The 15,883-nt window shown below is 63.1% G+C and overlaps 1 protein-coding gene across 1 annotated transcript; it reads left to right on the plus strand.

The window, feature by feature from the left end:
* The first annotated feature begins 658 nt into the window (after positions 1–658).
* On the plus strand, positions 659–15,395 carry PARVG (parvin gamma). The gene is made up of 13 exons (XM_004610744.2): positions 659–682; positions 1,760–1,840; positions 3,583–3,647; positions 4,656–4,758; positions 5,589–5,726; positions 6,276–6,391; positions 7,368–7,423; positions 8,889–8,911; positions 10,754–10,812; positions 11,533–11,601; positions 13,239–13,340; positions 14,780–14,852; positions 15,298–15,395. The coding sequence occupies exons 2-13, from the start codon at positions 1,771–1,773 to the stop codon at positions 15,393–15,395; spliced, it is 972 nt and encodes a 323-aa protein (XP_004610801.1). The 5' UTR covers positions 659–682; positions 1,760–1,770.
* The last annotated feature ends 488 nt before the right edge of the window (positions 15,396–15,883 follow it).

Here is a 15,883-nt window from a genome sequence, read left to right on the forward strand (position 1 = left end):
GAAGGATGGATGGATGGATTGATTGATGGATGGATGTGTGGAAGGATGGATGGATGATGGATGAAAGAATAGAAGGATGGATGGATTGATGGTGGGTTGAAGGAAGGAAGGATGGATGGGTAGATTGATGGATGAATGGATGATGGAAGGATGAATGGATGATGGATGGATGGATAGAAGGGTGGATGGATAGAATAAAGGATGCATAGGAGTGAGGGATGGATTGATAGAAGAGTGGATGACTGGATGGGTGGTGGATGGATAGATGGAGGGTGGATGGACTAATGGATGGAAGAGTGGATGAGAGGATGGATGGTGGGATGGAGGGAGGCTGGGTGGTGGAGGGATGGATGGAAGGACGGGTGGACAGAGATACCCAGTCTTCCCTGCTTCTTCGAGAGTCGGCTGACCGCCTGGTCTGCTGCTGCCCTTGGTGCGTCCTGGGAAGCGGTCACTCTCAGCTGGCCGGGCGGCTGCAGGCCAGGTGGCTGGAGATGAGTCGGTGGCAAGGCCGGGGCCGACTGCGGTGGCTCCCGCGGGTGGAGGAGGCGGCGCCTGGCCAGGCCCAGCAGGCCCCGCGCCCACGGTGCTGCAGGAAGTGAGCGGTTGGGGGTGGGGAAGCGGAACCTGCCGGAGGGAGTTTGGCGCTGGGGTTCCCTCTCTCCGCAGGAGACGTGCCCAGGTGAGGTCCCGGGAGCTGCAGGGCCCCGAGCCCCGAGCCTGGAGGCCCGCCCCCTCCCCGAGCCCCCTGGCAGGGGGCCCCATCTCCCGGGAGCTGGAGACAGGAGAGGCCCCCAGCCCCATCTTGTCTCTGAGGCTGGGGGGGGCCTGGGGATGCTGGTGGCTCCCAGCCCCCCCGTGGCTATCTGAGGGGTCTGGGGCCGAGCGGGTCAGAGAGGGCGGGACTTTGCCAACCCCACAGCCGGACACGGAGAGCTGCTGGGGCCCCCGGGCCCCCCAGGCAGCCCTTCCTTCTCCCCGCAACCTCCTGCTGCCGGGGACACAGCGGGGTGGGGGCACAGGGCTGCCTGCCCCCCGCTCCGGCAGTACCCCGGGCTGCTGTGGGGGCTCCTGCACAAGCGTCGCCATCTCCCCAGGGGCTGAGCGTGACCCCCGATCTGCTGCCCAGCCCTCAGGGAAGACCCCGGGCCCCGAGAGAGAGGGAGGGAGGCAGCAGGGCGGAAGTGGGGACAGGAAGGAGGCAGCGGGCGGCTGCCCTCGGGAGGAGGGACGATCAGCGTGGTGAGGGGCACCCTCCGGTCACCCCGAGACCCCTCCACGCACCCATTAAAAGTAGGGGGCAGGGGCTGGAGCAATAGCGCAGCAGGGAGGGTGCTTCCCTGGCACGCGGCTGACCCGGGTTCGATCCCTGGCACCCCAGATGGTCCCCAGAGCCCGCCGGGAGGGGTCCCTGAGGGCAGAGCCAGGAGTAAGCCCTGAGCACTGCCAGGTGGGGTCAAAAACCACAAGGGTGAAAATAAACGTGAAGGAATAGTGGGGTGGGGGGCAGCCACACCCAGCAAACATGACTCTGGAGGGCAAGGCTGGCGTGAGGGTCCCTCACCCCCCTTGGTCCAGCTCCGGGTCCAGGAGTGGACACGCTGGGGTCCTGATGCAGAGGTGGCATCGTGCACTCACCCCTACTCACCCCTGGAACCCAGCTCGGGGGTCTCGCCTCTGTCCCAACTGCCCCGTGGCTGGGGGTGCAGGGGCTGGAAGAAATGACACTTGGACAGTGATGCCCCCGCCTCCCCCACAGCCAGGGAGAAGATGGAGCCCAAGTCCTCCAGCCCACTGCTGCCCCTGGAGCTGGGTCAGGCGGGGGAGGCCCCTCTGCCAGGTGAGAGGTTGGGGGGGGCAGGAACGAGGGTCTGCAGAGTGAGGGTCACACAGGCTGGGCCGGGCTGGCCTTGCTTTCCAAGTCCTCTGCTTCGCCCCTGCCTCTGCTTGTTGCTTCACACTTACCCCCTCCACCCTCTTCCGGAACCTTGTGTGGAAACTTCTAGAACCTTCTGGAAACTTCTACAAAGTTATCCCCACGCTCTCAAAGCCTCATTCCTCCAGGTTCAGGGTGCTGGTCCGGGGCAAAGCAAGAGGAGCAGCATCTCCCTCTTTGCTCTCAGCACCCCAATTACACACAGGTGGGGAAACTGAGGCACAGAACCATGGGAATGAGGAACAGCCTCATTAGGGTGCGGTGGCTCCTCTTGGTTCTGCAAACAGCTGCCATCGTGGGGTTGGGGGGTCTGTGGTTCTGGGACCCCCGGGGCTGTGAGACCGCCAGGGCGGACGGCAGCCGCAGCCCGTGGCCCCTTGGTAAAGGGCTGGAGACTGGGACGCAGCGTGAGGAAAATCGCTGTGTGGACAGCGGGGCTTTGTTATTCGGGCAAATATTTATTTTTGCCTTACAGTTGATTTAGGGATGCTTGAAGCTCTGGCAGGCGGCGCAGGAGTGTGGCGTGACGCAAGGCGGCAGGGACCCTGCTGTGGGGAGGGGGCGGGCCGCCTCGCCGGGTCACTCACTCATTCATGCCTGCATTCATTCATTCCCACACTCATCATTCCTGCATTCATCCACTACTGCATTCGTTCATTCCTGTACTCACCATTCCTGTATTCACCAACTCACACCTGCCTTCATTCATTCCTGCACTCATCACATCTGCATTCATTCATTCCTGCATTCATTCATTCCCACACTCATCATTCCTGCATTCGTTCCCTACTGCAATCATTCATTCCTGTACTCACCATTCCTGTATTCACCAACTCACACCTGCCTTCATTCATTCATTCCTGCACTCATCACATCTGCATTCATTCATTCATTTATTCCTGCATTCATTCATTCCTGTGCTCACCATTTTATGCATTCACTCACCAACACCAACATCCACTCACTCTCTGTGCATTAATTCACCCGCAGTCCACTTAGCTCAGCCACTTACTCTCCACTGAATCACTCACTCACTTTCTCATTCCTTTATTCACTCACTCACTCACTCATTCACTCACTCACTCACTCACTCACTCACTCACTCACTCACTCACTCACTCACTCACTTACTCACGCACCCCCAAGGATCGTGTTGGGCACCTAGAAGTCTCTCCTTATCAAGAGACAAGAGGCTGGCTGGGCAGGTCGCGAAGGTTTCCAGAACTTCTAGGAAAAGGCTTCAGCTGGGTGGAGTGGGGACAGGGGGTATGTTCTGTGGCCTCAGGGAAGCCTCCCGTGTCTCTCGGAGCCAGACACGAGCCCAAGGGCCCAGAGGCCTGTGTATTGCAGAGATGAATCATTTTTGCCTTCATGTGTGTTGTGTGTCTGTGCATCTGTGTGCAGGTATTCATACATGTGTGTGCTCGTGTGCATGCCGGTCTCTTTGGGCGTATCTGTGTCTGTGTATCTGTGCATGTGTGTTCATGCATGTGTGCACACACAGGCATGTGTGCCTATGTGTGCATACATAGATGTGCATGCATGTGTGTGCATGTGTGTGTCTGTGTGCATACACAGGCGTGCATGTGTGTGTTTGTTACAACAGAGCCAAATTCCCCCCACACCCCCTTCACTTCTGCTTGCAGGAGAAAAGAAGAAATTCCTGCCTCCCATGTCTCGGGCAGATCCCAAATTTGAAGAGTTGCAAAAGGTGAGGCTGGTCCTGCCACCCTGACCCCTTGGAGCTGCCTCTGGCACCCCCTCCCCCACCTCAGGTGAGGTGACCCACTACATGGCAGCCCAAGTAGCATTTTAAAAAAATGGGGGGGTGCTGGAGTGATAGCACATCTGGGAGGGCGTTTGCCTTGCACACGGCCAATCCAGGTTCGATTTCCAGCATCCCACATGGTCCCTGGAGCACCGCCAGGAGTAATTCCTGAGTGCAGAGCCAGGAGGAACCCCTGTGCATCGCTGGGTGTGATCCAAAAAGCAAAAAAAAAAATAACCAAAAAAATTGGGGGCCACATGTAGCGGTGCTCAGGGCTGACTCCTGGCTCTGTGCTCAGGGATCACTCCTGGCTCAGGGACCATATGGGGTGTTGGGAATTGAACCCCCTCGGCCCCACTGTACTCTCTCTCTGGCCCCCAGGAGCATTAATGGGGCACCACATATACACATATGCACACACGCCAGCAGCACGTGATGACCCAGTGGCCCATGACACCATGTCCCGGGGAGCGATTACGAGGCTGATGCCTTGGGCAACCTCATGGGCCCTGAGTCTTGGCCCCTGAGGAGGGGGTGCCCGGAGCTGGGGGGGCGGGGGCAGGAGAGAAGGGGAGCAGGGCTGGAGCAGGGGTCACAGTGCCCGGCTGTATCCCGGGTGGCCGGGGTCCCCTGGTGGGGGTGGACGCCACTTCTTGGCACCCCTGGCCTCGGGTACGGGCCTCCAGGACAGCCCTCAGGCCGAGCCTCTTGGTGCACACCCGGAGTGGGAAGGTGGGGAGGCCGGCGTGAGACACACACACCCCACAGGACACACAACCACAGCGCCCAGGTCTCGAGGGCCACCGCTGGGGGTTCCTAGGGGGCTTCCCAGAGGAGGTGGCTTGGCCCTGGCTAGGAAGGATGGGGAGGAGTTGGCAGGGGAGAGGAGGGGACAGCACTGAGCCAGGCAGGGGTCGCCCTCAGCTCTGCTGCTCTCCTCTGGGTCCGCAGGTGCTGATCGAGTGGATCAATGCCCAGCTCCTGCCCGAGCACATTGTGGTCAGGAGCCTGGAGGAGGACATGTTCGATGGCCTCGTCCTGCACCACCTTCTGCGTAAGGGCCTGTCCGGCGGCCCTCCTGTTCCCGGCCCCTGCTGACCCCGCCCCTGCCTTTGACTCCGCCCAGTCTTCTGACTCCGCCCCTGTTTGCTGACACCGCCCCCAGTATGCTGACTCTGCCCCCAGCCTGCTGACTCTGCCCCCGCCCCTAGTCTGCTGACTCCGCCCCCAGCCTGCTGACCCCGCCCCTGCCTTTGACTCTGCCCCGCCTCCTGACTCCGCCTCCAGCATGCTGACTACGCCCACCTTCTGACTGCACCTGTTTGCTGACCCCGCTCCCAGCCTGCTGACTCCGCCCCCACTCTCTGACCCGCCCCTAGCCTGCTGACTCCGCCCCCAGCCTGCTGGCCCCGCCCCCGTATGCTGACTCCGCTCCTGTCCACTGACTGCCCCACCTGCTGACTCCTCCCCCAGCCTGCCGGCTCCACCCCTGGCCCCTGCACCATGCAGGACCCTAGCCCTGCTGACCCGAGCAGGGTCTTCCTGCTCTCTCCCTCCCAGATCTTGGCTCGCTGCCCCGTCAGGAAGCGGGCCACCTGGGGACAGCTTGGGCGGCGGGAGGCGGGGCTCCAGCCACACCTGGAGAGTCCCGGTGTCCTGGCACAGTCCAGCTGCTCTCACTTTGGTGCTCTGAAGTTGGAGCTAACAACTGCCTCTGCACGGGGTCCAAGGATCCCGGGGTGGGGAGGGGCACAGGGCAAGGGGGGCAGCTCACATGCTCAGGGGTGCAGGGGTGCCCTTACCCTCTACAGGGGGGACAGAAAGGTGGGTGTCCTCCCTCTCCCTCCCCTCCCTGCGCTCTCCCTACCCTCCCCCTTCCCCCAGAGAGGCTGGCGGGGCTCCAGCTGGAGGTGGAGGAGATGGCGCTGACTGCCTCCAGCCGCAGGCGGAAGCTGACGGTGGTCCTGGACGCCATCAATCGGAGCCTGCAGGTGGAGCAGCCGCCCAGGTGGAGCGTGGACGGTACGTGGGGTCTCTGCCCCGGGTGGGGGGTGCCCGTGTGCTTTGGTGCCAGGCTGACAGGCCGCGGCTTGGGAGGAGAGAGGCTCCCGTAGGTGTGGGGTCCTGAGTGTGGACCCCCCCCAGCAGCCGCAGTTACTGGGTCCTGAGCCCTGCGATGCGCCCAGCCTCGTCAGATGGCCCCACTGCAATGACCTCGGCAGCGGCTGCTGGACCAACCGGGCTGCTGGGCGCCCCACCCACATCTGCTGTGAATTCCCAGCCCCGCCCTTGTCCCATGCCCCCATTTCCCAGACGAGAAAGCAGAGCCTAGGAGGTGTGAAAGGGCTTTTCTGAGGCGGGGCAGGCTCAAGCCCGCCTTTGCTGGCACCTCGCCACTCCTCGACCAGCGAGGTACAGCCCGGGGCTCCAGGGCTGGGCAGAGCGCCTCCCCGCGTTCAGTCCCTGTGCCAGGTCTCCAGGCTGGGCTGCGGTTCCAGTGCCCTCCTGAACCCCGCCCGGGAGAGAGGGGTCAGGTTGGGGGGCTCTGACCGCCTGCCTCTCCCCTCACAGACATCTTCAACAAGGACCTGCTGGCCACCTTGCATCTGCTGCTGGCCCTGGCCGCACGCTTCCAGCCTGACCTCGCCCTCCCGAGCAACGTGCGGGTGGAGGTGATTCTCATGGAGGTGAGCGGCTGGGCGGCTCCTGGGCCAAATCCACCCTCCACTAGCCTTCCTTCCACCCACCATCCTTCCTCTATCATCCATTCTCCCATTTATCCATCCATCCATCCATCCTTCCATCTATCTATCCATCCATCCTTCCATCCACCCATCCATCCATCCCTCCCTCCTTCCTTCCATCCCTCCTTCCTTCCACCCACCCATCTTTTCTTCCTTTCTTCCATCCATCCATCCCTCCTTCCTTCCATCCCTCCTTCCTTCCACCCACCATCCTTCCTCTATCATCCATCCATCCTTCCATCTATCCATCCATCCCTCCTTCCTTCCATCCCTCCTTCCTTCCACCCACCCATCCTCCGTTCTCTCCTTTCTTCCATCCATCCCTCCTTCCTTCCATCCCTCCTTCCTTCCACCCATCCTTCCTTCCTTCCTTCCTTCCTTCCTTCCTTCCTTCCTTCCTTCCTTCTTTCCTTCCTTCCTTCCTTCCTTCCTCCCTTCCTTTCTTCCATCCATCAATCCATCCATCCATCCATCCCTCCTTCTCTCCCTCCCTCCCTCCTTCCTTCCATCCTTCCTTCCTTCCATCCATCCATCCATCCATCCATCCACCCGGTCTTCCTTTCTTCTTTTCATTTATTAGCTCCTTCATTCTTGCTCCTTTCTTCCGTCCACCCACCCCTTCCTTCCATGGTCAGGTCACGCGTGTCTCTGTGCTGGCTCATGTGCTGTGTGTTTCTGTGGCCCCGTGAGCCAGGCTGCCTGGGAATGAGGGAGACCCGGTCCAGGAGCTGAGGGTCAAGGCTGTGGGCTTCCCGCAGGAGGACAGTTGAGCTGGACAGCAGGGGTGCGGCTGCCCTGTGGGAGGAAGGAGGCGGAGGGACCTGATCCCTCCGAGCCCGCTGGGCCGTGAGACTCTCAGCAGCAGGCGTGGGCGCCAAAGGTTTCGGACCTACTCGATCCCTCCTCTTTCCTGCCCCAGAGCACCAAGAGTGGCCTGAAGTCGGAGAAACTGGTGGAACAACTGACGGGAAGCAGGTGAGAGAGGAGCCAGGACCACTGCCGGGGAGGGGGTTAAGGTGTGTGTGTGTGTATGTGTGTGGTGTGTGTGTGTGTGTTGTGTGAGAGATGTTCTGGGGGCGTGGCTACAGTGTGAGAAGGGGCGGGTTTGTGGTGCAATGAGGGGCAGGGCTTGGTGTGAGAAGGGCGGGGCTTGTGTGAGAAGGGGCGTGGTTGTGATGTGCGAAGGGACGGGGTTTGTTGTAAAAGGGGCGTGGCTATTTATGAGAAGGGTGTGGCTTGGCGTGGGAAGGGGCATGGCCAGTATGAAGAGGGGCGGGACTGTGTGGGAAGGGGCGGGGCTGTGGTGTTCTGGGGGCGGGGTCAGAGCAGTCCACTTTCCCTGGGGCATGCCCACTCTGCTTAACCCTGCCGGAGCCGGCCCCCACTGCCGTCTTGATCACAAGGTGGGCCCACCAGCTGCCGGGGATCATTGATTCCCTGCACACCTGCACATTGCTTGGAGCTGGGGTCTGAGGGGACACTGGACTCACCCATGAGGGCACGGGACAGGCACTGGGCAGCCTGGGCCCTTGTCCATGCCCGAGCTGCCCCTGGGCGGCCCCTCACCATATGGTGGCTGAATCCAGTCACGGGGTGCTGGAAGTGCCCTGCGGTTGGGGTGGGGGCCGCGTCCTGGGGGCCCGGCGCTGGCTGTGGGCCTTTGGTCTGTGCAGGAGGGATAATGCCTGGGGGTCCTGGCAGGTGGCCCGGGAGGGACTGCTTGCAGGAAGGTCGCTGAGCTCGGCTGCTCAGGCTTCAGGGACGAGGCCTCCTTCCCGCTCCCTTCCGGGGCCCTCGCACCACCCGTCTCTGTCCCGCCTGTGTCTGGACACCCCTGTGTGGGTCGCCCTGGCCCTGGTGGCCAGAACACTGCGTCCAGAATGTCTCCCCAAGGGGGAGGCTGGGCAGAACCTCCAGCCACACAGCCAAGGAGCCTCCGAGAAACAATAAAAGTGGGGGAGGGGGCCAGCCGCAGACGCAGCCGCTGACTCCAGTGACGCGCTTCTAGGACAGACAATGATGGCTGGAACCTCGCAGCCCCGCCATGCCCGGGGTGGAGGGTGGGGGTGGGGAGCACTCTGGGGGCTCAGGGAGAGCTGGACCTCCGGTGGGGGTCCCTCAGGGCCAGACAGGGCTGGAAACACAGGCGCTGGGAACTCGGGGTCTGTGCATTTCGCTGTGTGTGTAACACACACTTCCCCCAGAAAATCCCACTGAAACAGCAAACCACAGAAAAATAACCCAAAGCAGACCTTTCTAAGTGTGGGAGTCTTCGGGGAGGGAATCCCCCCTCCTGCTGCCTGCGCCGGGGGGCGGGGGGGGGGGGTGGGCTGTCCCGGGAGACAGAGCCGGCGCTCTCAGTATAGAATAATAGGCGTGAGATCTTTTCTTCTTTTTTCTTCAACCGATTTTCTTTTTCTTCCTAAAATTTCCCCTTTAGCCCAGAAAAGGACCAACCGTCAAGTGAGTATTTTTGTCACCGAAGGCGCTTGGTTGCTCCAAGGCTTGTGTTGAAACAGGCGTGACGAGGAAGGTTCCTGGCCGGCCTTTGTGCATTTCCTCTGTGGTCTGCCCTGTGTGTCTCCAGCTTTCTTCCTGCCCCGGCCTCTTTGCCATCTGCCTGCTGGTCCTTCTCTTGACTCTGCCCGTCTTGGCGGAGGGACGGTAACGCCCGCTGGCAGCGCCCTGGCGTTGCCGAGTGTGCAGGTTCCGGGTGAGACGTCCTGGCTTCCGAGCTGAACCCCCACCCTAGCCACCTGAGCTCTAAGCCTGTCTGTCTCAGTTTCTTGGTCTGGAAAATGGGACTGATGCTGCCGTTGTGTCCCTGTGAGTGTTCAGCATAGCCGCATGCTCCACAGCGACTGTCTGACCCAGGGCTACTGCCTCTGTGCCGATCTTTACTGATGAACTGATTTCATTTCATTTCTCCAATCATTTCTTCATCCTTTTGTTCCCAAGTCAACCTGGCCAGCTGGTTGTTCGATCTTTCGATCTAATCTGACCACTAATCCGTCGACCTACCAATCTATTCGTTATCCAGTCATACACCTGTCCACCTGACCACCTGTCCATCAGACAGCCACTCACCCATCCGTGTATCCGTCTGTGCATCCACCAACTACATGCGTGTCTTTTCACGTATCCGGCAGTCCATCCATCATCCATCCCTTCACATGTCCACTCATCCATCCCCATCCATCTATCCATCGTCCCTCCATCTGTCCTCCCTTCCATCTATCCTCACATGCACCGTTCCTCTGTTCCATCCATCCACCCATCCATCCATCCATCCAGCATCCATGCATCGTTCATCCACCCATCCTCCTTTCCTCCTGCCCATCCATCATCCATCATCCATCCATTCATTCATCCATCATTCATCATCCATCCATCCACCCATCCATCTATCCGTCCATCCATCCATCATCCATCCATCCATCCATCATCCATCCATCCATCATTCATCATCCATCCATCATCCATACATCCATCCATCATTCATTTATCATCCATCCATCCATCATTCATCATTCATCCATCATTCATCATCCATCCATCCATCATTCATTCATCATCCATCCATCCATCCATCATTCATCATCCATCCATCCATCCATCATCCATCCATTCATCATCCATCCATCCATCCATCATCCATCCATCCATCCATCCATCCATCCATCCATCCATCCATCCATCATTCATCATTCACCCATCTGTCCTTTCTTCCTTCCACCCATCCTTCCACCCATTCATCCTTCCATCTGTCCTTCCTTCTGTCCATGCGGCCATCCTGGTGTCAGTGCTCCCCACCTTGGACACAGCTGTAGGGGCAAGTGAGGGTCTTCAGGGTCACCCCCCGAGGTGGAATAAGCTCCCCTGGGGCTTCTGGGAATAGGGGCAGAGGGAGGCTGCATGGACGGGGGGTGGGTTCTGTGCGTATGGAGTGGGAGCAGGGGGCGCGGGGAGTTACCTAGGGGGGCTTCTCTGGGGGGCAGCATTAGGAAGCTCCATCGCAGGGTCTCTTGGGGAAGCTTCTAGCACTTTCCTCCTGCTGGGGCCTGTGTCCTTGCTGCTCACTCCGTGGATCTTCCCACTACCCGGTCCATGGCCAAGGCCAGGAGGTCCCTCGATGGCTGGCCCGGGGACGCTGTGTCCCCCTCCCTTTGTCGTCGCGGTGATGGGTGGTGGGGCCCTTGCTCTGGCTGGGCTCGGCTGCGTCTCCAGGGTCACACCAGGTGCCTCCTGAGCAGACCGGAGGCCCCTGGGGCCGCGGATAAAGCCAGGCTGTCTCTCTGCCTGCAGGGGACGTCATCGACGAGCTGTTCAAGCTGCCGCCCGAGAGAGTGAACGCCGTGAGGGAGGTGAGGGGCCCAGCTCTGCCGCTGCCCGCTGCCCGCTGCTCACTGCCTGCTGCCCTCTGACTGCTGCCCGCTGCTCACTGCCTGCTGCCCTCTGACTGCTGCCCACTGCTAGCTGCCTGCTACCTGCTGACCACTGCCCGCTGACTGCTGCCCACTGCTAGCTGCCTGCTACCTGCTGACCACTGCCCGCTGACAACTGCCCACTGCTCTCTGACCACTGCCTACTGGCCACTGCCTGCTGCCCACAGCCTGCTGCCCGCTGCCCGCTGCCCGCTGCCCACTGCCTGCTGACCGCTGCCCTCCAACCGCTGCCTGCTGCCCGCTGCCCACTGCCCGTTGCCCACTGCTAGCTGCCTGCTGCCTGCTGCCCACTGCCTGCTGCCCACTGCCCGCTGCCCACTGCCTGCTGACCGCTGTCCTCTGACCGCTGCCTGCTGCCCGCTGCCCGCTGCCCACTGACCGCTGCCCACTGCCCACTGCTCACTGCCCACTGCCCGCTGACCACTGCCCACTACGCGCTGCCCGCTGCCCATTACCCATTACCCACTACTTGCTGCCCGCTGCCCACTGCTTGCTGCCCACTGTTCATCGTGGGGGCAAAGAGGCGGGAACAGGCTCGTGGCCCGCGGCCGCTGTTTGCAGGGGCAGCTGGGAGGGCTCTCTGTCGCCCTGACCCCTGGCTGCCCACCAGAGCTGGGTGACCCCTGTGCCCTCCCACAGGCCATTGTGAACTTTGTGAACCAGAAGCTGGGCCGCCTGGGGCTGTCGGTGCAGAGCCTGGAGAGCCAGGTAAGGCTCCACTGCAGACCCCCCGCCCCCACCCAGGTCAGCGAGGAGGAGGCTTGGCAGGGCCCTGGGAACCCCGAGACCTCGGTCACGCGTTTTAGGGGCTCCTGTAGGAGGACACTGTTCCACTCACAGCTGCCCGATCACCACGCATGCTCTCTTCAAAGCCATTCTGGGGGCCGGGAAGATAGCTCAGTGGTTAGGGGCACAGGCAAAGCACGTGCTGAACTCTGGCATGACTTAGCACCCCGGTATCACGGATGTAGCCATGGGGGCCCCTGAGTGATCCCCACCTACACAGCACCCAGCAGCACCCCGTTCGTGCCCTCTCGGGAGCTGCCCAGCCCGGCTGGCTGAGGAGGGCTGGGAGTGGCCTGAGCACTGCTGGAGACACAGAAAAAGAGAAAGAACCAAAGCTAGAAGCCGAGCTGCTCAGCTGCTGCTGCCAGGCCTGAGGCCGGCGCCTCCTGCCCCCGGCGCGGACGTGGCCCCGGGGTCCCGGGGGCCTGTGATGGCCGGGCGCCCAGCTGTGGGGAAGGAGTCCTCCAGTCTGCAGGGAGGTGCCGCCAGTCTAGGTGGGCGAGTCGGGGCTACAGACGAGGCTGTGCCAGAGTGTGCCACGCCCTGAGCGGCGTGTGTGACCCCCACCCAGCACCGACTCATCAACTCTCCCCCTTCCCCAGAGCCACAGAGGAAGAAGCCCAGAGAGGTTCATTCACTTGCCCAAGGTCACACAGCTGGGAACTCAGGCTGCTGAGGCCAGAGCAGCAGCTGGGGGTGGGGGGTGGGTCCGGTAGGGCTGCAGGCGGAGACCGCGGTCACGCTGTGCCCTGGGATCTCTCTGAATCCCAGAGTCCTCGTTCACTCTTCTGGGCTGTGCCCAGGATGACTCCTGGCTCAGTGCTCTGGGCGTCTCCCACGCGGAGCAGGAGCCTGCGCCCGAGCACCTCTCCCCATCCCCGTCAGACTCGCCCCCACTCAGGAGCCACGACACGGAGCCCATCGGTCCCTGGCGTGGACCCGGGCACGTGGCAGACCTGAGGTCGTCTACATTATACGAAGCAGAAACAGCCGAGTCCTGAGCTTCTTAGTGTTTTGTTTTAGTTTGGGGGCCACACCCGGCGGTGTGGGGGGCCAGGCCACACCAGGGCCCCCGCCCCCCGGGGCCTTCACAGGACTCCCCAGGGCCCGCAGCCTCCCCACGCGGCTGGCACAGATCCCGGCGGGTTCCAGGGCCGCGGGCAGGGAGAGTTTCAGGCCCAGCTAACCTCGGGGAAGCGCCAAGAGGAGGAGATTCCATTAAGGAGTTCCAGTCCCGGGCTCTGCCTTGGAGAGGGTGAAGGGGGTTATGCAAGACCTGGGCGCGGGCGGAGGGGGCGGCTGTGTCTCCGCGCAGGCCCGGCGGGATGCACTCCCGCGGCTCGTGCCCGGGGCCGAGCCCGGGAAGGCCCTGGGGCCCGATGGACCAAAGGACGGTGCCTCAGCGAGGCGAGTAGCCGCCTCCAGCTGGTGCCGGCCAGAGCGGCCCGGCCCGAGAGTCCGCGGGGCCGTCGTGGGGTGCCCCCCGCAGCGGGGCGCAGGCGGGCGCGGGGTCCCGCGGGGCCCATGGCGGTGAGCGCCCAGGCCCCCCGCCTTTGTAGTTCGCAGACGGGGTCCTGCTGCTCCTGCTCATCGGGCAGCTGGAAGGCTTCTTCCTGCACCTGAAGGAATTCCACCTCACGCCCAGCTCGCCGGCCGAGATGGTACTCCCCCCAGGCCCCGCCCCCGCCCCCGCCCCCTGCCCCCAGGCCCCGCCCCCCCGGACAGGGCTACGGGACCGCGTGGCCTGGGGGTCCCATGAAAAGGAGGAAGACTGTCCGGTTCTACCCCCCGGCTCCTTCCCCTCCGGGACCCCCTCCCATGTGGCGACCCCCACTTCCGAGTGAGGAGACAGAGTCAGGGTGGGGGGGCCCATGGCACGGGGAGCTTGTGGCTGACGCCTGGCCGCCCATCTCTTTGGGGGGCTACACCTCAGGGTGCTCAGGGCTGACTCCTGGCTCTGTGCTCGGGGCTGACTCCTGGCTCTGTGCTCGGGGCTGACTCCTGGCTCTATGCTTGGGTCTGACTCCTGGCTCTGTGCTCAGGGCTCACTCCTGGCTCTGTGCTCAGGGTCACTCCTGGATCTGTGCTCGGACCTGACTCCTGGCTCTGTGCTCAGGGTCACTCCTGGCTCTGTGCTCGGGTCTGACTCCTGGCTCTGTGCTCAGGCTCACTCCTGGCTCTGTGCTCGGGGCTCACTCCTGGTAGTGCGGGGCTCAGACCCAGGCTGGCCACAGGCCATGGCAAGCACCCCCCACACTGACCCACCTTTCTCCACTCCCACACCCCCTAAAGGCGTGGCCTGCCGCCAGGTGCGTGCTGTCCTCTGCCTGGGTGTCACTTTGGGAGAGCGGCTGGGGGATGGCTGGCCGCCGGGTGGGGAGCACCCTGCTCTGAGTCCAGCCTGGGTGTGGGCACAGCAGTCCGTGAGCGGTGGCCGTGACGAGAACGCGGCAGTAGCAGCCCCTGCCAGCCTCCTTGCCCAGGGTACCGGCTGCGGGAGACGCCTCCCAGGTGGCTGTCCCCGAGACGCTGCCCAGTGCCTCGGTCCCAGAGGGGACGAGAGGCCTCGGGCCCAGTCCTCTCCCTGCCCCTCTCTGGGGCCACCTCCATCAGCCCCTGGCCTGGAGCGGGACCTGGCCTGTGGGAGGCACCAGGGCGCCTTGGCTGGGGGGACATGGGCCAAGGTGCAGGGGTGTGGCGGGGCGGGAGTGTGGTAGGCAGGGGTGTGATGGGCAGGGGTGTGATGGGCAGGGGTGTGGTGGACCGGTGTGGGTAGGGGTGCGGTGAGCAGGGTGCGGTGAGCAGGGGTGCAGTGGGCAAGGGTGCGGTGGACCGGTGTGGGTAGGGGTGCGGTGAGCAGGGTGCGGTGGGCAGGGGTGCGGTGAGCAGGGGTGCAGTGGGCAAGGGTGCGGTGGACCGGTGTGGGTAGGGGTGCGGTGAGCAGGGTGCGGTGGGCAGGGGTGCGGTGGGCAGGGGTGCAGTGGGCAAGGGTGCAGTGGACCGATGTGGGTAGGGGTGCGGTGGGCAGGGGTGCGGGGAGCTGGGGCGCAGGGGTGCAGTGGGCCGGGCTCATCTCAACCACATCCTGGGCCTGTCTCAGCTGCACAACGTGCGTCTGGCGCTGGAGCTGCTGAAGGAGAAGGACCCTCTGGGGGTCCCCGTCAGCCCCGAAGGTGAGTGGGTGCCAGGGGCCCGGCAGGGGGTCCATCCCGGGAAGGGGCTATGTGTGGGGAGTGGGGTGGGGGGCTCCTGCCAGGCAGTGCTGGGTAAGGAGGTTGACCAAGGATTCCCAAGCCCATGAACCCACATCGGGGAGGGGTCCTGGGAGGGGGGTCAACCCAGAGGTCGGCTGTGTTGGTTTCCAGATGCTGGGAGGGTGGAGTGGGGGGTTCCCGGGCACTGGAGTTTCCGGGGGAAGGAGGGGGGTCCTGGGGAAGGAGGGTCCTGGGGCAGGAGGGGTCCCGGGGAAGGAGGGGGTCCTGGGAAGGAGGGGGGTCCTGGGAAGGAGGGGTCCCGGGACAGGAGGGTCCCGGGGCAGGAGGGGTCCCCGGGCAGGAGGGTCTCCGGGCAGGAGGGGCCCGGGCAGGGGGGTCCTGGCAGCTGCGCTCTCTCCCACAGACATCGTGAATGGGGACCCCAGAAGCACACTGTGGGTGCTGTATGGCCTCTTCTGCAGACACCACCCTCGAGAGCCCCCGGCCGAACTCCCCAGTTAGCCCTCCTTGTGCCCCCAACGCTGCTGCTGCTCCAAACTCGCCCGGGGGTCCCTGTGGTCCCCTCCTGCCCCCCAGCCCGAATATCTCTGAGCCCGCCGACCGTGGGTGCGTCTGAGCCAGCCTCCGCCTCGCCCGGTTGATTGTGACAGACGCGCGTCCGGGGAGCCTTGGGGGGCTGGCGGGTGTCGGGGGGCTCCACGCAGACTCGGTCCTTGCGGTGCCCGGGCTGGGGTGCAGAGGCGGCTGCACAGTGTGGGGGTCACCCCTGTTTCCCGCCAGGCCACCTGGCCCAGGACCCGCCTCCCCCAGGGCCCAGGGGCCTCCTGAGGAAGAAATTCCTGCTTCATGGGTTCCTAGCACCTTCCGGAAGTTTCCATTGTGGCCCGGGAGGTGGGGCTTTTCCACACACACACACATACACACACACACACACACGCGCGCGCGCGCGCGCGCGCACACACACACACACACACGCACACACACATACA

This window comes from Sorex araneus, chromosome 6 (genome assembly GCF_027595985.1).
Source record: "Sorex araneus isolate mSorAra2 chromosome 6, mSorAra2.pri, whole genome shotgun sequence".
In the NCBI taxonomy this organism is placed as follows: Eukaryota; Metazoa; Chordata; class Mammalia; order Eulipotyphla; family Soricidae; genus Sorex; species Sorex araneus.

Excerpts from the sequence above, each read along its gene's own strand:
- PARVG (XM_004610744.2), top strand. The coding sequence starts at position 1,771 with ATGGAGCCCAAGTCCTCCAGCCCACTGCTGCCCCTGGAGCTGGGTCAG. Across the intron at positions 5,727-6,275 it reads GCCCAGGTGGAGCGTGGACG|ACATCTTCAACAAGGACCTG; the intron begins GTACGTGGGGTC and ends CTCCCCTCACAG. Across the intron at positions 7,424-8,888 it reads GAACAACTGACGGGAAGCAG|CCCAGAAAAGGACCAACCGT; the intron begins GTGAGAGAGGAG and ends TTTCCCCTTTAG.